This window comes from Coptis chinensis, chromosome 8, assembly GCF_015680905.1.
Source record: "Coptis chinensis isolate HL-2020 chromosome 8, ASM1568090v1, whole genome shotgun sequence".
NCBI lineage: Eukaryota > Viridiplantae > Streptophyta > Magnoliopsida > Ranunculales > Ranunculaceae > Coptis > Coptis chinensis.
In genome coordinates this window covers 50,915,343-50,935,655 of record NC_141463.1, presented here as the reverse complement: position 1 = coordinate 50,935,655, position 20,313 = coordinate 50,915,343, and the positions used below count along the sequence as shown (strand labels likewise).

The 20,313-nt window shown below is 38.6% G+C and overlaps 2 protein-coding genes across 5 annotated transcripts; both read left to right on the top strand.

The window, feature by feature from the left end:
* The first annotated feature begins 332 nt into the window (after nucleotides 1–332).
* On the top strand, nucleotides 333–9,598 carry LOC147481843 (Duplicated homeodomain-like superfamily protein). Of its 4 annotated transcripts, none has more exons than XM_086580701.1 (5): nucleotides 333–501; nucleotides 577–884; nucleotides 1,159–2,013; nucleotides 3,434–4,552; nucleotides 6,272–9,598. In XM_086580701.1, exons 2-5 carry the CDS (start codon nucleotides 674–676, stop codon nucleotides 9,427–9,429), a joined length of 5,343 nt encoding a protein of 1,780 aa, XP_086436827.1. In that variant the 5' UTR covers nucleotides 333–501; nucleotides 577–673; the 3' UTR covers nucleotides 9,430–9,598. The 4 variants fall into 4 exon arrangements, with proteins under 4 accessions (XP_086436827.1, XP_086436826.1, XP_086436828.1 ...); XM_086580700.1 differs by having other exon boundaries at nucleotides 6,269–9,598; XM_086580702.1 differs by lacking the exon at nucleotides 333–501 and having other exon boundaries at nucleotides 745–884; nucleotides 1,173–2,013; nucleotides 6,269–9,598.
* Nucleotides 9,599–12,418: 2,820 nt separating this feature from the next.
* Nucleotides 12,419–14,870, top strand: LOC147481842 (L-type lectin-domain containing receptor kinase VIII.1-like). Its single transcript, XM_086580705.1, has one exon. The coding sequence runs from the start codon at nucleotides 12,594–12,596 to the stop codon at nucleotides 14,778–14,780; it is 2,187 nt and encodes a 728-aa protein (XP_086436831.1). The 5' UTR covers nucleotides 12,419–12,593; the 3' UTR covers nucleotides 14,781–14,870.
* The last annotated feature ends 5,443 nt before the right edge of the window (nucleotides 14,871–20,313 follow it).

The following is a 20,313-nucleotide window of genomic DNA, read 5'->3' as shown; positions in this document are numbered from 1 at the left end:
CTCTCCCACCGCCTAGCGTTTTTTAGAACACTGATTAGGCAAAATGGTTAGTAACTTAAGACATCCGTACAAGCCCAACTCTTCGGGTCGGTCCACCACACAGCTCTTTAAAATTTTATATGGGCTTATCCCCCAATCACAGCCCAGTTCCAGTGAACACACCCAAAATCCAAAGACCCCAGTAGCACAAAAAATCCATCTTAGTACGTAAATATGAACACAAAACAAGGGTATAAGTAAAACAAAATCACCCTAACTAAGGACAAAAAAGGAAAAGGATAAAAAGAGTTGATTTGTTTTTAGTAGAAGCGGACGTGAAGGTAGATTGAATTCCAGTTAAAGGCGCCGTGAGTTAGATAGATACCCTCACTTTCTCTCTCCTCTCTTTCAAAAGGCAAAAAAAGAAAAAAGAAAAAAGAAAAATCCAGCCCTCTCTTATCGTTTTCACACCAAAAAGATTAAAAAAAAAAAGAAGATTATCAGAATATCGTTTACCCAACGGTGAGGATTTACTCTTCTCAATTTTCCTTTATTTGGTGTTGAATTTATTTAATAATAATATTTTATTTGTTACAGATCTGCCCAAGAGGTGAGGTGCCGCAGAATAATAATAATAGTAATAATTTTATTAGAATTGAATTGTGGGGCTGTTGCCGATGCTGTGTTGGCTTTCATGCCGCCGGAACCATTGCCTTGGGAGAGAAAGGATGTTGTTGTTTATAGAAAGCATGATAGATCTGATGGAGGATTAATAAGATCTGGTGTAGCTAGATGGAGAGATTCTTCTTCTTATCATCATCATCAACATCACGCTTTGCCTCCTCCTTTACCTTCTCGGGAATTCGGTCATCGATGGGCTTCGGACGATTTTCGCAGGCCTCAAGGTATGCCCCCTATTTTTTTTTTTTTTTTTCTGCCCAGTAGATTTCGTGTGAAATAATGGAAACAGAATTAGTTAATATTTGACCACGTTTTTTTTATTGAGAATATGTGGTTTTGGGTGTTGACCTTTTTCTGGATTCTTATTTGACATGGATCTATTGATTTTCTTGGTTTTTAGGGTTGTTTATATGAATTTCTTATCATCTGATGTTTTTGGAGAATTGGGTATGCAGTATTAGTGTCCGTAATTTATTTATCAAAAATTATCTTCTGAAGGTCATGGAAAGCAGGGTGGTCAGCAGCTATATTCTGAGGATTCTGCTGGTTATGGATGTGTGCCGTTTCGTGCTAGTGATAGAATGGTTGGAGATGAGAACGGGTTCCGATCGAGAAATGCAAAGTATGTTAATAGAAATACGAGAGAAGTCAAAGGGTCTTTTAGTTACAAGGAGACAAAGGGGTATTTATGGGAGTCTGGCGATGCAAATGCTTCGGTTAGACAACACGATTTGAACATCCAGAGGTCAGTTAGTGATCTGCTAACTTATACACCCCACCCCCAATCTGATGTTGTTGATAATTCATCATGGGATGATCTTCAATTAAGAGATCATCAGAATGATAAGTTGGCTACTGTCGATGCCTTGGGCACAGGGCACAGATATGGTAAAGAACAGTCGCTGGGTCCGACTGGGTGGAAGCCTCTGAAATGGAATCGTTCCAGCAGCTTGTCATCACGTGGATCTGGTTTCAGCCATACAAGTAGTTCGAGGAGCATGGGTGCTGATTCAGATGAAACTAAGCCTGACTTGCCGTCTGGAAGAGCAACTCCTGTTCATTCCCCTTCTGGGGATGCCAATGGGGGTGCAGCATCTGATGCACCAGGTGAAGATACATGTCCTAGGAAGAAACAGCGCCTTGGATGGGGCCAGGGGCTGGCGAAGTATGAGAAACAGAAAGTTGAAGGCTCCGACGAGACATTTTGCAAGAGTGGAATGGTTCCTTGCTCCAGTATTCCAAAGCCATCTCAAAGTATCCAGAGCTTGCCTGATAAAAGCCCGAGAGTTTTAGGCCCATCAGAATGTGCATCTCCAGTTACTACTTCATCTGTTGCTTGCAGTTCGTCACCAGGTGCGTTTTTTACTTTCAGTACCCATACTTTAAGTCCCCATCCACTGTGTTACTTTTTAAATCCTCTTCAGAATAGCCATTTAGGTCATGTGAAGTGATACTTTTTAACTAATTGGCGTGCTATGAAGCGTGGACACCCTACACAAATATGACACAGACATGGTATTTATCAGAAAAGTAGGACACGAATACGTCATGGACAAGTTATATATGTATTTGAAATTTAACATTCTCCACCAAATTTAAATCAAAACATTTTCAATTTTAACATAACAGAAGATTAAGAAGCAAAAACATGTCTAAAAGTGCAAGCAAATGCCAACAAAATAGAATTTCATAACAATCAAGTAACTTGGATACTTCCTATTCCTAAAAGATTCCGTGTCAGAGACACAAACAAACGGACACTCTTGTCGGACACACAGACATGTAGTGCATACTATTTAAAACTAGTGTTGGGTGTTTTTTTTAATATTCTAACATATTTACAACTTCACAACTCCATGATATACCACTTTTATAGTTATTTATTTCAAAGGAGGCACTTTGTAAGGTCTTGAGCCCAAGAACTAGATGCGTAACTAAAGAATAGTAATAATTTTCTTTTTAATTAGTTGTGTTCCCATGTCCGACTCAATATTGGTTGCCGTGTCAGACACTCTGTACCTGTGTTGGACACCTGCACGCGTACCCGTGTCAATGTTACTTGGATTAAAAAGGATCCATAACAGTAAAAAAGACATGTCAATCATCAAGTGCAGTCGGGCGTTGTGCGTTCTTTTTCTTAATCTAGCAGTGAAATAAAACCTCTACCAGGTCATGTTTTCTTTGAAGTGTTTCTCACTTTAAAATATAAAAGTTGTCCCTACATGTCCCATGTGTATCGGAATTCTATAAATCCTACACTCCAAATTGTGTGTTCTACACGTGTCGAAGCCATGTGGGGGTTGAATGGGTACTGCTACTTTGCCTTTAGAGGAGTGTCGGTGCTTCATAGTTGACGTGTTTATACTTTAATAGCCAACGCTTGGCAACTTTCACATCCCTTTTTCTCTCTTCAATGATCAAATATTTGTTGTGTATATTTTTACTTGCTCCCGCATTCCTTTGTGTGGTATTGTTCCTTTGCATGTTTTTGTGATCCATTTGGGCACCTAAATCTTTATTCAACAAGTGGGACATTGAACAAAGACCGCCTGTGACTCCTGTTTTGGTTATATTGTAATTACTTCATTTAAATTTTCTTTTCTTTTTTGGAGTGGAAACTTACTTTTGAAACTCATTTTAAAATATATATGTGCTTCTTTTAAGTGTGGAAGATATTTGTGTTGTCGCCTCTGTTATTGATTCTTGTTATATCTGGCAACGTCTTTCGTCTATCTGGCATTTTGTTAATTGGGGTTTTATTTTATATCCACAGGTATAGATGACAAACCTCACATCAAGGCTGCAAATGATGATATTGACACATGTAACCTAAGTGTCTCACCTGCTCATGGGGTCCAGAGTTGCCTTGAGGAATTCTCTTTGAGTCTAGAGCAATTAAGTTCCGCCACTAGTTTCAACACATTGCTGAATGATTTGTTGCAATTAGAGGATGCTAGTTCTGGGGACTCTAATTTTGTGAAATCTACTGCGATGAATAAGCTACTGCTAATGAAAAGTGAACTTTCAAAGGCACTGGAGAAGACTGAATGCGAAATTGATTTGTTCGAAAATGAGCTAAAGCTATTGAACTCTAAAGTGGAATCAAAGGCTCGTTATTCAGTAGCATCTGATTCTCGTGAACATATGGGTGCAGTCTCCAACGTTTTTCAAAAACCTGTCCCTTTGCTACTAGAATCTTCCAGTTGCCTGAATGTTGATCTGCCAAATTCATGTAATAATGCCTTGGAGGAGGTCCATGGTGAGGGTAAGGATGACGAAATTGATAGTCCAGGAACTGCCACATCAAAATTTGTTGAAACGTTATGCATGGAGACACCGCTACAGGTGTACACAATGGGGCGAAATGATGGTCGTTCTATAGAGGATATAACAGCCAGGCCTGTATCTTCTGAGCAACATTGTTTGTTACCTTCCGCCGCAGAAAAGTTAGCAGTGTCTGGTAATGGACATGAGGATCAACAAGTTGGGAGTATATGTACTGATGTTCTCAGTCAGATGAGTGCGGAATGTGAATTGAATGATGTGATCTTCGTTTCTAATAGGAATTGCGCAGCAAAATCTTTTGAAGTATTTAGTAAGTTATTGCCTACTGATAATTCTGAGATTGATATATGGGGATCGTGTAGTATCTCTTGCCAGAAAAACAATTCACTTGTCAAACAAAGACTTGCGGCACGGAAGTGTTTTCAGAGATTCAAGGAGCGGGTTCTTACTCTCAAGTTTAGGGCATTACACTATTTATGGAAAGAAGATGTGCGCTTAAGAAAGTACAAAGCTAAGTCACAGAAGCGGATTGAATCTAACTCAAGAACATTACATATTGTTAATCAGAAACATCGGTCCAATATTCGCTCTCGCTTTACGTCACCTGGTAAGATATATTTATCAGCTTTTCTGTTCGTAGCAAACTGCACGATTTTTAATGTTTTTTTTTTTTTCATTTTGTTGCATGATTCATGTCCTGAATGTTTATCTATTTCTAAAAGGAACTTCTCAGTAGCACAAAGTGCAGGTTAAGAAAAAGAAATAAAACACTCTTTAATCAACTTTAGCAATTAAATAATCTTGTGTCTGACAACTGTTGATATATCATGTGGTAACTTTATAAAAACCAGGGTGCAGAGTATCCATATCATAGTACACCATGGTGCAATAGAAAAATGTACAGAGTAAGTGTGGGACAACCAGGGTGCAGAGTGTCCATATCATAGTACAACCCTTAATGGGCATAGAGAGCGTGAACATTACCCTATTGTCTTTACACCTTGTTTCTTCAAATAACATTAGCAAGGTATTTACACTGACATACTTAGGGATATTCACCGTGGCTTATTATTACATTTTTTATGTATTAAATAGGCTTGGATTTGGAGGGGTAACTTTAAAATCTTAGTAGTGGTTGAGATTGAATGAGAATGGCGCACATTCTTGAACTATGTAGGCATATTGTGCAAGTAGCATGTGAGGGACAAAACCAAATTGTACATGTGGCTAAGATAATTTTATTGTACTGTTTAGGTTCGGAATTTAAAATGCCTTCCTTTGATTCACAAGTAGATTTTTTGGCAATAGTAAACAAACTCATGATTGTTACAGCATTTCTAAGTTTTAGATTTGGCTAATTGTTTGTACATATGATCTTCCAACTACTTTAAACATTGTCACAAAAAATTATTCAAATCCGAAACTTGTAACCTCATCCCATCGAATGTAGTCAGCAAATTAAGAAATTTGGCTAATTGTGGACCGTTCATTTTCACCATTTTTTATACTATATTTAGCATGTTTAGAATAGTTAGGAGATCATATCTACAAAAAATTAACCTAATCTAATACTTATAAATGCCCTAACGATTTTGAGTTTGTTTACGTGTTTTTATAACATATGCCCCTATAGTTATAATTTTGGATTGCTCTTAACTTTCAAATGAGACTAATGTGGGAGACCAAATTCAGAAATTGACTTCGTGAGTTGCATTGACTCAGGAAATTACAAGTTTGGTGTGTATTACATGTACCTATATCTATGGTGTAGAAGTTGTACCAGTCGATGCAAATAAATCGATATTGTCCAATGCATCTGAGCCTTGTTTTTGCAGTGTATGTGACCCTTGATTTTTAAATATATAAGACCAAAGGTTGGTGTCAAGGCAAAATTGGGAAAAGGTGTAAATGCCAGTGGATATATTGGAAATATCAATTTCATGTACTGGATTTCCTGATATATATGTCGGGATATTCTTAGCCATGTTACCAATAAGGCTAAATCAACTTCTTTTCATTCTCTAGTTATTTGAGCTTGTTTCTCATTCTCGGTTTCCTTTGAATATGTGCATGCCAGTTTCATTGCTCAACCACATTTTACAATGTACATTCCAATTTGAATTTGTGATAATGTCAATCTACTGTATGTACCCTGCTATGACCACTGTTTCTCTGACTGATTACTTGTATCTGCGTTACTACGCGGTTGGGTCATTTTACTACTCGGAGAAACATTTATGTATCGTTAGTGAATTATTATGTGGCCTTTATGGCGATATCGATCATTTTTCTCATCTCACTCGAAATGTCTTGTCCACTGCAGCAGGTAGCTTGACTCTTGTGCCTACCTCTGAAATTGTGGACTTCACCAGCAAGCTGCTTTCAGATTCCCAGGTTAAGCTTTGCAGGGATAATCTAAAGATGCCATCTTTGCTAGATGTAAAGGAGAAGAGAATTTCACGGTTTGTTACAAGTAATGGATTAGTTGAAGACCCTTTTGCTGCTGAGAAGGAAAGGATGATGATCAACCCATGGATGCCCGAAGAGAAGGAAATCTTCTTGGAGAAGCTAGGAACATTTGGGAAGGACTTCAAAAAAATTGCTTCTTATCTTGACCACAAGACTACAGCAGATTGTGTTGAGTTTTACTACAAGAACCATAAATCTGAAAGTTTTGAGGCAGTAAAGAAAAAATCCGAGCTAAGAAAGCAAGAAAAAGGCTTCCCAACCAGTACATACTTGATGACATCAGGCAAGAAGTGGAACCGTGAGGTAAATGCTGCTTCTCTTGATCTTTTGGGGGAAGCGTCAGTAATTGCAGCTCATGCTGATTGTAGCTTGAAGTCTCAACATACCTATATGAGTAGGGCGGTTCTTGGAGGGCATTATTACCATAAGACATGCTGGGGTGATGATGCCTCATATGAAAAGTCGAGCAGTGTAGATATTCTTGGAAGTGAGCGAGAAGCTGCAGCTGCAGACACCTTGGCTGGTATTTGTGGTGCCCTTTCATCTGAGGCAATGAGTTCTTGTGTGACCAGTTCTGTTGACCCTGGTGAGAGTTGTCAGGAGGTAAAGTTTCAGAAGAACTCTGTTACTGATCGACCTTTGACGCCGAAATATATGCAGACCATTGATGATGAAGAAACTTGTTCGGATGAGAGCTGCGGGGAATTGGATTCCGTGGATTGGACTGACGAGGAGAAATCCAATTTCATTGATGCACTTAGATCATTTGGAAAAGATTTTGTGAAGATTTCACTATGTGTTCGGTCTAGGTCGAGAGATCAATGTAAAGTGTTCTTCAGTAAGGCACGCAAGTCTCTTGGTCTAGATGATTTCCATCTTGGGGGCGGCAGTGAAGGTACACCAGTGAGTGATATTAATGGAGGGAGGAGCGATACAGAAGATGCTTGTGTCTTGGAAATGGAGTCAGCAATCTGCAGTACACAGTCCTGCTCAAAGATGGAGATTGACTTGCAATTCTATGTTATGAATACAAGTTGTGAAGTAGTGGAGCATGCTGCTACCAATCACCTGCAATTGAATGAATCTGACAGATTGGGGGAAAAGAATGGGAAGGAACTGTTGAACAATCTGCAAATTGATAAGCCTGAAAAATCAGGGGAAAATAATGACGTCGTGCTGAATCGTGATGATGGTGTCCTAGATGCAGAAGGTTTGATTCTGAATAAATGTGAGCCAGCAGACAAGTCCGAGTTGGTTCTTTGTGGAAGGGATAGTTCTGTTAAGGTCAGTGAAAGCTTAGATGGCTCTCCTGAGATCATGCGGCCGGACAGTTTCTTAGGAAAAGATTCTTCATTGAGTTGTGAAGTTCATCAACATGCTGCTTTTACTCATTCAACTGACGCTGTAAAACAACATAGAACTACAACTCCAACCAATGAGTCTTTATGTGCTGAAATGCCAGGTGGAGTTACCAGGACTATGTCAGTTGATGCCATTGAACACAAAGCCATTTCACGTTCTTCTGCTGATGGTCTTAATGTTGAATCAGGGCTTGAGCAAGGCAGTGTTGATGGTAGTCAGAATGTGAAGACTGGTTTAGAAACCAACACTAGTAGTAGCTCTGGTTGTTTTTCCCAAGACACAAATATTTACAGACATCCATCCAATCTGGCGTCTGAGAGAAGTATTTCACAAAGTTTTAGCCCGATCCAAAATCAACATCAGAATCCTCTGGAGTTACTCCATTCTGTTCAGAAGGCCCATGGGGCGTCATGGAAGCAGAAGGAAGATTCTCCTGCATCTGCGAATTCAGTGTTGCCGGGTTCTGTCATTCATTTTGAGGACCATCTTCGACAGGGCTCTTCATCATCTACGTTAAACTTTGATGGTAGCAGGAATGAGCAGCATCAGAAATTAGTCAGTGCAGAGGTTTACCAGCGATACCTATCTAATAACTCCTTGAATCGGATCGATTCTTTACAGATTCTGAGAGGCTACCCACTTCAGGTGTTGAACAAAAAAGACGTGAATGGACATGTGGACTCTGGGAGCGAAGAAAACCACTCTGTTATCCACAACTCCTTGACGAGTGGGAATCATCAATCTGGCAAGTTTATTGGTCAAGACAAGAAGTGCAAAGGTTCAGAACTGCCCCATTCATTGGCAGAGCTTTCTCTTTTGTCCAAGAATCATGAAAAATTACCAAGTGGCCATACGAGATCCCGTTCTCAAGGTAGCGCTGATACAGATGAGCACTCTTGTAGAAATGGTAATGTCAAACTTTTTGGACAGATTCTCAGTCATCATCCATCAACCTCACAAAAGACAAATGTCATCCTTCAGGAGACTGATAATACAGCGGCAGTTCCACAGTCAAGCAGCAATGTGTTTGAATTGAAAGTACCTGACCATGGGACAGACAGACCTTTGACAGCATCTATGTTTGATGGTAACAGACACTCATGCGATGATTTTCCTGCAAGGAGTTACGGTTTCTGGGATGGGAGCAGAACACAAACCGGACTTACATCACTCCCAGATTCTTCTATTTTATTGACGAAATATCCTCCAGCATTCAGTGAATATTCAACAGCATCTTCATGTGGTGATCAGCAGTCATTACCGGCAATTATCACGAGAAATGATCGGAACTTGGGTTCGATATCAGTTTGCCCAGTTAAGGATGTTAGGGGCAATGGGAACTTGCCAGATTATCAAGGCAGCAGAAGTTATGATGGTGCAAAAGTGCAGCCATTTACAGTAGACGTTAAGCGGCATGATACGTTTTCTGAGCTTCAGAAACGAAAGGGGATAGAAATGTCGAGTTTTCAAAAGCAGGCAAGAGTAGTGGGAATGAATGTTATGGGAACAGGTATCCTGGTTGGAGGAAGCTGCACAGGTGTTTCGGACCCTGTGGCAGCTATTAAGATGCATTATGCCACCACTGAGCGGTATGGTGGGCACAATGGGAGTATCAGGGAAGAGGACTCTTGGAGAGAAGACATGGGCAGGTAGTTCGTACGGTGGTGACTGAATGGATATCTCGTGGCTGTATGTGCTGAGTTGGCCTTTTACAGTCCAGTTTTCTTGGCATGTGTTTTCATGCCTTCTGTATAATAGTCGTTTTGTAACCTCAACAATGCAATGAAAAGGAAAATGGCAACTTTCTCTCCATTCTTTGTCAGGAACGGCCTTGTAATATGCTGCTTTTCATTTGGTATTATTGATGAAGATACAAATAATTTGCAAATGTAGCTGAAAGCTGGACGGGGTGCCCCCATATTGGTGGCTACCCAACATTCATTACTTATCTCAAGTTGATGCATCATCCAACCTTTTTAATTTGCAAGCAAAAGGTGCAAAAGATTTGGAATAACAGTTACATGCAATTTTGTTTTCGTTACTGACAAGTATTATATTTATATATTTTCATTTTCTTCTCGTCATGTTTATGTGTGCTAGATTATTCAATCCTTCAGTTTCTAGATGTTTTTCCCAGGCTGACAGTCTGATGCTTTATAAAATCACTTCTGAAAATGAAGGGATACGTTTTGTTTGAGATCAACAGAAACTGGACTGTTATTTTCCAGCTGAAGTGGACTTTTGGAATGGCTGAGGGGGTATTCTTACATGAGGTTTTCGAAACTCATGTCGGACTTCCTGAAAGTTTTAGTCCTATTGGAGATGTCATCAGAAGTTGATGATGGAGCTGTTCTCAGAGGTAATTGAATCACTTCCCTAATGAGTTCGAAATATTTTTTCCTTTATTGTGTCTGTTGTCTGTTGTTGCGGCATTATAAATTTTCTGAAAATATTTAAATATTTTGCAGAAATTCACTGGCGATTTATCTTTGAATCTGAGCACCTTCTGTAGTTCTGTATTTATACTGTTGGGATTGCACTTCATCCAAACCACAATGACACAACAATATGCTATTAACAATCTGTAGCCTTTAAAAATTGAATGGTGGTCTTGCGTGGTTGTCTCTATCTTTATCGCTTGTGAATGACGTGCTTTCTAGTTACTTATCATTCAGTACGTTCTTAGGATACATTCATTAAGGGGTTGACATCTTTCATTTATTATCTATTTTGTGATTCTCTTTTTTTTTTTTTTTCATTTTCATTTTTGTTTTTAGAGATCCTGCGGAGAGGCAGACCCACCCTTGTCAAGTCAATTTATAATCTTACGTGTGCTCTAGTGCTCATCGATAGAATCCTAGGAAGTTTAAAACCTAAATGGGGGACAAATTATAAGTAGTGTGAGCGCCGATAGAGATAAATATTGCTGCAGGATGATCTGTAGCTGTATTGCTTGAATGAAACAGGGGGTTGTCTTGAGCTATGGACTGCTTGATCTTAATTCAGATGGTATGGAGCATCCTTGATTATAGTTATTTTAAAAGTGATGCAATAATAACCTACCTCGGTATTTTGAGAGAGCTGCGATGATAACCTACCTCTTACTAATTAAAGTGTGGCAAAAAAAAATTAACCATCAAGGTCTTGGCATATAACCTAAAACTGTCTGTTGGCTGGTTATGGTTAGCACATATTACGAATATTAATATTGGATATTTCTATGCCTTAAATGTTGGCAAATATCAAGATATTGTGGTTTCTCAAGCGACTTTTCTGTGTGTTTTAGTCTGCGCTAAAATCTCTGTAAGCTCTTGGAAAAAAAATTGACCTCTTTCTGTTCCGTCTTTTTAGTGCCCGTAAACCCAAATTTTCTCTAACCTCACCAGATCATCTGCGTATCATATCTGTTGAAATTGTTGATCTCTTCAGCTTTCTGATCCGTTTTCAGGCTCAGATTTTGGGATAGTTTTGCGGCTTAAATAGAGTTCCCGTATTAGTGGAGATGCCTAGGATAGGTGCATTCGAGATAGAGATTTTTAGAGTAATCTTTGGTTCAAATTCTTTGGAACTCTTTGAAATTGTTTTGCTTGGCTCTCGCCAGTACAAAGAAATTAAATTAAGTACTTTCATATTCATGGTGCTTGGATTTTATATGAGATGGATTTTGTGTGAGATCTCAAAACGTGTTTTCACTGCAGACGAGGATTTGGAATCAGTGAAATGGAAACGAGCTCGAAACCCGAGTTTACCAAAGTTTCAAATGCGTTCGTTGCCGAAAATTTTAAAACCCAACATTCTCATTTTCTTAGAAGAGAAAAGTGCAAAGTAATATGGAGCACTAAAATAATATGCAATTCCCCTATTTCGCGTGATTCCCAATTCATTTTCGTCCGTCATTTGGATGCTTACGTGGGGGATAGGGGTATGCGTACGGAGTACTCAGCGTACCATGCAAGACAACATAAATATTATTAGTTCGTCATCATCACTCACGTGCATGACTAATCCTCCCACTTGCATTCACGGATTCACCTCTTATTTTTCTGATTCCATGTATAATTTATTACAAGAAGATAAAGGTGTCCAAACGAATCCTATCTTATACTCCCATACACTGCCTATAACAAAACTCCTAAATCCATTATTTTGGAATTTCCACTCCTATTGGTAATAATAATATTGTACCTGTATGTTGAGATTTATTGTAAAGCTTTTTCTAGCTTGTGGCAGAAATTATTCATTGTCCTCTGACCCCTCTCTCTCTAAATAACACTTCATTTGAATAGTTTTAAAGAGAAGTACTACTATTATGAATATTTCTATCTCATAATACTTACCACTTTTCCAGTACATAACAAGAGATAGTGCCTTGGTGTTGAAAGCAAAATAACAAAGAAAGTCTTGTATGTCTAGTTTGTCGACCAAATGAATTGGAGATTTCCAATACCGCCTTAATTAAAAAGTTGTCATTTATTCTCATATTCCACTTGTGGTCCTTGCGGTTGTCTACCCAATGGTCACAAGTCTAGTACTCTAGTGTTGTCAAAATGGTTTGACATATCAACCTATATTGATGTCTAGTTAACACTTAACAATCATGGTCGTCGGTGTATATGGAGGAGTCTTTAGGGGGAAAAAAAGTAATTTTATTACCTGGAAATTAGACCGTTAGAGAATAGTGCAAGTGTCAAGCAGCCACGCCACCTGTCAACTGATCATTCTTATTGGATTCTCTGAAGTACACAAAAACAAAGCACTTCTCTCTCACTCTTTCAAAACAATGGGTTGTTGTTGTTGAGAGAACCTTAACTTAGGCAATGGCTACATTCTTCTTCTTCACACTCCTCTCCATCTCTTTCTTCTTACTACTACTTCCAAGAAATGTAGTAGTAAACAGCACTAGACTTGAAAATGATTCATCATCATCCCAATTCGACTTGGCTACATTAATTCCTACTAGTTTAAAGCTTCTTGGAGATGCACACTGGAATAATGGCAGTTTACGCCTTTCACGCGATCTCGGGGTTCCTTATTCTGGCTCAGGAAGAGTATTATACAGCAAGCCTGTTAAATTTCGTCAACCCGGAACTCATTTTCCGGTATCTTTTTCGACTTTTTTTACCTTCTCTGTAAGCAATCTCAATCCATCATCAATTGGTGGTGGTCTAGCTTTTGTAATATCTCCAGATGATCAAACAGTTGGACTAGCTGGTGGGTATCTTGGACTAGTTAGTGAGATTGGTACTACTTCACCAGGTTTTGTTTCAGTTGAATTTGATACACTAATGGATATTGAGTTTAAAGATATAAATGGGAATCATGTTGGGTTGGATTTAAATAGTATGGTTTCGAGTCAAGCTGGTGATTTGGGGTTGGTAGGTGTTGAGCTTAAGAGTGGGGATCTTGTTAGTGCTTGGATTGATTATGATGGAGTGTCTCGGGTGTTCAATGTATCCGTTTCGTACTCGAATCGTCGACCTGTTGAGCCACTTTTGTCATTTGATCTTGATTTGGATCGGTACGTGAATGATTTCATGTTTGTTGGGTTTTCAGGGTCAACTCAAGGGAGTACAGAGGTTCATAGTATTGAAGCGTGGAGTTTTAGTTCTAGCTTTAATAGCCCGTCGGCATCGCCATTGCCCTCTACGCCATTTGGTTATGGATTGTCTCTACCACCTCCAACTAGTGCTTTCTTCAATCCTACAGCCAATGCAGCTCCACCAGCACTTGATTCTTTAGCTCCTTCCGGTTCTGTTTCTTCTAGCCCTCAAAAGCGTGAAAAGATTAGCAGTTCATCTTCATGTCATAACCAGCTTTGTAAACAAGGACCTGGTGCAGTTGCTGGGGTTGTAACAGCCGGTGCATTTTTTCTAGCCATTTGTGCTGGATTACTCATTTGGGGGTTTACAAAAAAGTATAAGTTCATCAAGAAACCCGAGTCTCTAAATTCAGGTATTTTTAGTATTCCAAAAGAGTTTAGTTATAAAGAGCTTAAAACGGCAACTAGATGCTTTGATCCAGTAAGAATTATAGGCCATGGTGCATTTGGTACAGTTTATAAAGGTATATTTCCTGAAACTGGTGCACTAATCGCTGTTAAGAGATGTAGTCACGGTGGTGGTCAAGGAAGGGATGAGTTTTTATCGGAACTTTCGATCATTGGTACTCTTAGACATAGAAACCTTGTTAGACTTCAAGGGTGGTGCCATGAGAAGGGTGAAATTTTACTTGTCTATGACCTCATGCCCAATGGTAGTCTTGATAAGTCATTATATGAATCGAGAATTCCTTTGCCATGGCATTTTCGGAAGAAAATTCTTATGGGAGTTGCTTCTGCACTGGCCTATTTGCATCAAGAATGTGAAAACCAAGTAATTCATAGAGATATCAAGTCCAGTAATATAATGTTGGATGAAGGTTTCAATGCTCGATTAGGGGATTTTGGTTTGGCAAAGCAGGTTGAGCATGATAAGTCACCTGATGCAACAGTTACTGCAGGGACAATGGGATACTTAGCTCCTGAGTATCTTTTCACAGGCAAAGCTACTGAGAAGACCGATGTTTTCAGCTATGGTGCTGTGGTTCTTGAAGTGGTTAGTGGAAGAAGACCCATTGAGAAAGAGACTAGTACGATTGGTGGTGAAAATATGTGCAGTAATTTGGTGGAGTGGGTGTGGAGTTTACATAGAGAAGGAAGGTCGCTAGAGGCAGTTGATATGAGACTTAGAGGTGAATTTGACGAGGGGGAAGTGAGGCGAGTTATTTTAATAGGATTGGCTTGCTCACACCCTGATCCATTGATTAGGCCTACAATGAGAAGTGTAGTTCAAATGCTTGTGGGTGAAACTGAAATTCCTATCGTCACAAGATCAAAGCCTACTTTGAGTTTCAGTACATCCCAACTTTTGTTGAATTTGCAGGACAGTGTGTCTGATTGTAATGAAATAATCACCATAACCACTTCCTCATCAGAGAATAGTTTCATTGGTGATGGTCTAGTCTGATGGATAGGTTGCTCTTCAGTCCCATATAATATATTCATTTATTTGTTTGTTTAACACAATAATACAAAAAAGCTGATACATTTCTATTTATACCTGTTGAGTGTTATTTTCCTCTCGTCAAAATCTTAGGAAAACAGAAAAGGATATGGCAAACGACCCCCTGCCTGATTTAACTAGGGGAACTTATATATTTTTAAAGTCTGCCTGATTAAAGTAATGTGTATTGCCCATAAAAAAACATGTCCATGGCATAAGTTTCCACTTGCTATGGGTTTTCAGTGCAATGTGGGGAAATCCATTGCAACATTCACAGGAAATTACAGGGCAACATCAATGTTGCAAGATTCTCACAACCACTTACTGATCCAGGACCTCATTGATCCGTTGGTAGTTTGGTACTTGGTAGTGTGGTTTTGGTCATGAGATCAAGTCGGGGTGACTTAAAAAATACAATCAACAAAAAGAACCTAAAAAATAATTACTGAACGCGGACTAAATGACTCTGCCCACGGCAACAGCGGCTGCATTTTAAAGTTGCATCGCCCAAAGTAAAATGTCCAAAATTACTCATACTCCCATATGGTTAAATGTTCTTAATCTACATTAGCTCCTTGTGTCCTATTTGAGTAAATTGAAACACAGGGTGGAGTTTACGCCCAATTTGAAATTAAACTAGTTTGTGGCCATGCAGTACGGCACTGATCAACACATCACGCGATTTAGCGGTGCTGCATTAGAGCCAATAGAGGGCTGCTATAATGGGCTACTAAAAGGTGCCACGTATGCTTTTTAGCATGCCAGCCATATTTGGCCGCCCAAAACAAAAAAACCAATCCAATTACACTTTTTAACAACTGTTAAGTTTGGGATACGGACCGTCTGTCTGTTAACTTACAACATACGGCGGACACTATGCCGTTTGTATATGGCAGTTACTAAAAACGCACAAATCTCTTCTTTTCTCTCGGGATTCTCACTCCTCTAACTCCACTCTTCCACTCAAACAAATCATCACTCCTTCACTCCTCTACTTAAACAAATCCCTCTCTCTCTCACTCACTCGGTCTCCTCACTCAAAGGTAACATTAAAATGACAATTTTCATTTTTAAATTGTTAATTTTCATTCTTAAATTGTTAATTGTTTATTGAACTCAAAGGCGCACTCTTAATTTGTTAATTGAATGCTTATTAATTGAATTGGAATTGGTGTTAGAATGTTAGTTTGAAATTATGCGTGATTGGAATTGATGTTAGAATGTTAGAAGTGTTGTTTGAATTGTAGTTAAGAAGATATTGTTGATTGAATTGCAGGTGCCACGCAAAATGAGTAACAAAGGTAAATGATTTTTCGGTCGAAAATCAGTTACTAGATTGACAAAAGAGTCAACGTCAGTGCTAAACGTCGATGAAGAAAACAAAGGGTATAGTTTGCAAAACCCTCCAGTAATTCAATTTTTGGACCCAGTTGATCCACTAACACATGCTACATTGGCTAGAAACCCGGAAATTCGCATCTCTCATCATGTAAATATGGTAAGCATTTTATTGTTAAATTTGATTTCTTTAACATCGTAATTTGTATTTTCTTTAATTTTAATGAACTGTTTTGAATAAATGTTTAGGGGGGGTGATGAAATTGCGGTGTTGTTGGAAATCCGTGAACAATTGGTGGAAGATAATGCTTGCCAAATGAGATTGTTTTGAAGGCATAAGAAATGAAATTTTACAATCTCTATTTGGGTCATTGTTTTGATGTGGTTGTCAAAACGCCGGCCGTGGTTTGATATACGCTTTGATTGAGCGGTGGTGGGACACAACTCACACTTTCCACAAGGCGAGATAGGCATCACTCCAATTGATGTTACTATACTCACGGGAATGAGCGTAGGAAGGTGAAAGGCCGTTACGTTTGGAGAAGGTAAGTTTGCGACTTTTGATTATGCACAGCACTGTTGGCCGAATATAAGACCGGAGCATTGGGCTAAAGGGGGTATCAAACCCTCCTTTTTGGTGAATGAGTTCATAGAGAATACGAAAGAGAGTGACAAAGGTTGGTGCCCGACGGGTACAGATCGGACTCGATATTTGCGAGCATTCTATTTTTACTTAATCACGTAGTGTTTCTTTCCAATGGGTGATAGCTCATTGAGATTAGGTTGGATAGGGTGTTTAGATTGGTTAGAATACATGCATCAATATGATTGGGGTGGTGCTATGTTTGGAGCTTTGATTTACGTGTTGGATCAAGCGTGCCGAGTCACAGCTAATGTTGTGTATGGTCAATGTGGTGGCTTCACCCCTCTTTTACAAGTAAGTTTTAAATTTTAGTATTATAATTTTATATTAAATTATGTATAAGTTTGATTTTGATATTTGTTTTTATGATAGTATTGGTGGCATGAGTACGTACCTACCATGGCTCCTCTTCTGAGACCGAACATGGACCGTGATATCGTCCCACGGATTAGAGCATGGATGAATGACTTTAAAGATCGCCGAAGTGGTCGAGGACACCACAACATTCACTTAGACCGTAACCAACTCAAGACTAGGTCGGCATTGGCGATACAATGGACACCATGGTTTACTACTCGATATATGCAATTAAATGTTGATGATATGGAGAGAGATACCATGGATTATGTTTGGTTACGTGAGGTGATTCACCGTGTACGTCGTTAGTATGATCTTACGATGTGCCGAATCGTCTTTGAGTTTGGAGGTATCATCGTGTGGTACCTGGGCGATAGGTGTTGGCACCAAATCATTGGGACACCTTTCATCCCACACCCTCCTCCTGAGAATATGTACCCATTAGAAAGAGCTAGTCAATGGAGGTTCTATCTTAGAATGAATGAAGACTTGTGGCCACAAACTTCTCTATATTTTGATATGAATGGTGACTACGATAGTTACTAGAATCGCGTCTCAAGGGGTCCTATATTGCTTGCTAACATGTACAGAGCTGCGAACATAGACTTTGTGGGACATAAGGCTATTATAAGTGATTTGTGTATCCTACACCCTGCTGAGCCCTACTCTTTATCTCAAAGTCCTTACAAGGCTTTTGCTATAGCTCCTTCCGATCAGGATAACCCATGGAGCTATGGCATGGTTATATATCAGGGATTGTATGTCGCCATGTCTATACCTCATGTTGATCAAAATTATCTTCCGAACCTTCTCCCGGATTTTAACACTCTAGATGAGGTTAGTATTTGGTTTATATTTTGAAACTTGAATTATATTTGGTTTATAGTGATGATTTTTCTTAAAGTTATTAATTTTTTTGTAAGCTACACTTAGAGCATGATATGCCGAGTTGCAGCTAATGATGCATGGGATGCGTGATTCGTTAATGACTACAACTGACGAATACTATCATTATTTGGTGGCCGAGCGAGAAGAGAAGCAAAAGTCACATGATAGAACCGAGTTGCAGCTAACGATGCATGGGATGCGTGATTCGTTAATGACTACAACCGATGAATACTATCATTATTTGGTGGCCGAGCGAGAAGAGAAGCAAAAGTCACATGATAGAACCGAGTTGCAGCTAACGATGCATGGGATGCGCGATTCGTTAATGACTACAACCGACGAATACTATAATTATTTGGTGGCCGAGCGAGAAGAGAAGCAAAAGTCACATGATAGAACCGAGTCGTAGAGTTAGAAGTGCAGATGATAGAAATGACATTGCGAGAATTACAGCGAAGGAATAAATCAAAGAAGAGGCAACTTGGCGAGGGTTCGAGTCGAAGTTAGTTTATATATATGTTTGTATTGATTAATGTTTGTATGGATTATGTTTAATGAATTGGATTATGTTTGTTTAATAATTGAATTTTGGTTAATTAAATGGATATGTAGATTGTTGAGTTGTCTGGCGCTTAAGAGCAAGTCCAATGGGGTGCTATATGGGCTGCTAAATGGTCATATAGCACCCTAACCACCAAAATGTCATTCCAATGGAGCTGCTAAAAAGGTCTTAAATTTGGAAGCTGTTATAAACCTAACCAAAGTTAAGACCTTCGCTAGCAGCTGTCATAATAAGTTGTCAGGAGACGGACAACATAGTTTCTATCGTCTGTTGTTAATTTGTAGACAGACGGCAGAAACTCTGCCGTTTGTACCTGGCAGACGCAAAAACTGAGAAATCTTGTTCTTCTTTTCATATACAAATTCCCTGAAAATTCATATCCATTCCACAACACTCAACAATCTATATATATATATATATATATATATATATATATATATATATATATATATATATATATATATATATGTAGATTTGTATTGATTAATGTTTGTATGGATTATGTTTAATGAATTGAATTATGTTTGTTTAATGATTGAATTTTGGTTAATTAAATGGATATGTAGATTGTTGAGTGTTGTGGAATGAATGGTAATGGGTTGTGGAGTGAGTGGAATGGATATGAATTTTCAGGGAATTTGTATATGAAAAGAAGAACAAGATTTCTCAGTTTTTGCTTCTGCCAGGTACAAACGGCAGAGTTTCTGCCGTCTGTCTACAAATTAACAACAGACGATAGAAACTATGTTGTCCGTCTCCCGACAACTTATTATGATAGCTGCTAGCGAAGGTCTTAACTTTGGTTAGGTTTATAACAGCTTCCAAATTTAAGACCTTTTTAGCAGCTCCATTGGAATGACATTTTGGTGGTTGGGCTGCTATATGGCCATTTAGCAGCCCATGCATTGGACTTGCTCTTAAGCGCCAAAGAACACCACCATGTGCCAGGTGAACCTAGTGGATTCTGTTATAATAAAAAGTCTAATTTAATTATTTACTTAGGTCGTGTTAGATATGGGTGTGCCACTACTTTTGTTTAAGCTATATTTAGACTCTTAGAGAATTTTCAATGCTACTCTATAGTCCTACGTGTTGAGTGGGCAACTCAAAATTTCCACACCACCCCATGCTCTATATCAAGTGGTTAACTCACCGCACTCTATTTTGGGGGTCAAATATAGAGTTTGATTTGATTTATCATTTGTCACTCCATACTAGCTGTCCTAACTTGCCATATGTGCAAACAACCAATTTTATTACTTTTGTATCATTACACTCCATTTTATGGGTCAAATATGGGAAAAAGATGTGAGGTGTTGGCAAGTAGAGAGTAGTCACAATATTTTAACATAAGTAAGGGTGTCGATGGGTATCCGTTTAACCGAAACCAAAACCAGAACCATAGAAAAAATTATGGTTCCGGTTCCTATTTTTAGGAACCGTTTAAAAATGGATACTAAAAAAACCGGACCATATAGAACTGGAACCGAATGGTTTTCTAAACAAAATAACCGGACCAGAATCGGAACTAAATCAGAATCGAACATTATCCTATTTTTAATATAAAAAATATCAAAATAAATAATATAAAAACTCAAAACGTTTATTTATACATTACTAATAAATTTTATTTATTAATATAATATGTAGTTTTCATAGTATTTAATGTTATGAATAATATAAAAATAAAACTTACAACCTTAAATATA

What these genes read in the sequence shown, in the direction of transcription:
- LOC147481843 (XM_086580700.1), top strand. Translation starts at nt 674, where the DNA reads ATGCCGCCGGAACCATTGCCTTGGGAGAGAAAGGATGTTGTTGTTTAT. An exon ending in CGATTTTCGCAGGCCTCAAG is followed by an intron (nt 885 to 1,158) that starts GTATGCCCCCTA and finishes TATCTTCTGAAG; the next exon opens with GTCATGGAAAGCAGGGTGGT. An exon ending in CTCTCGCTTTACGTCACCTG is followed by an intron (nt 4,553 to 6,268) that starts GTAAGATATATT and finishes TGTCCACTGCAG; the next exon opens with CAGGTAGCTTGACTCTTGTG.
- LOC147481842 (XM_086580705.1), top strand. Translation starts at nt 12,594, where the DNA reads ATGGCTACATTCTTCTTCTTCACACTCCTCTCCATCTCTTTCTTCTTA.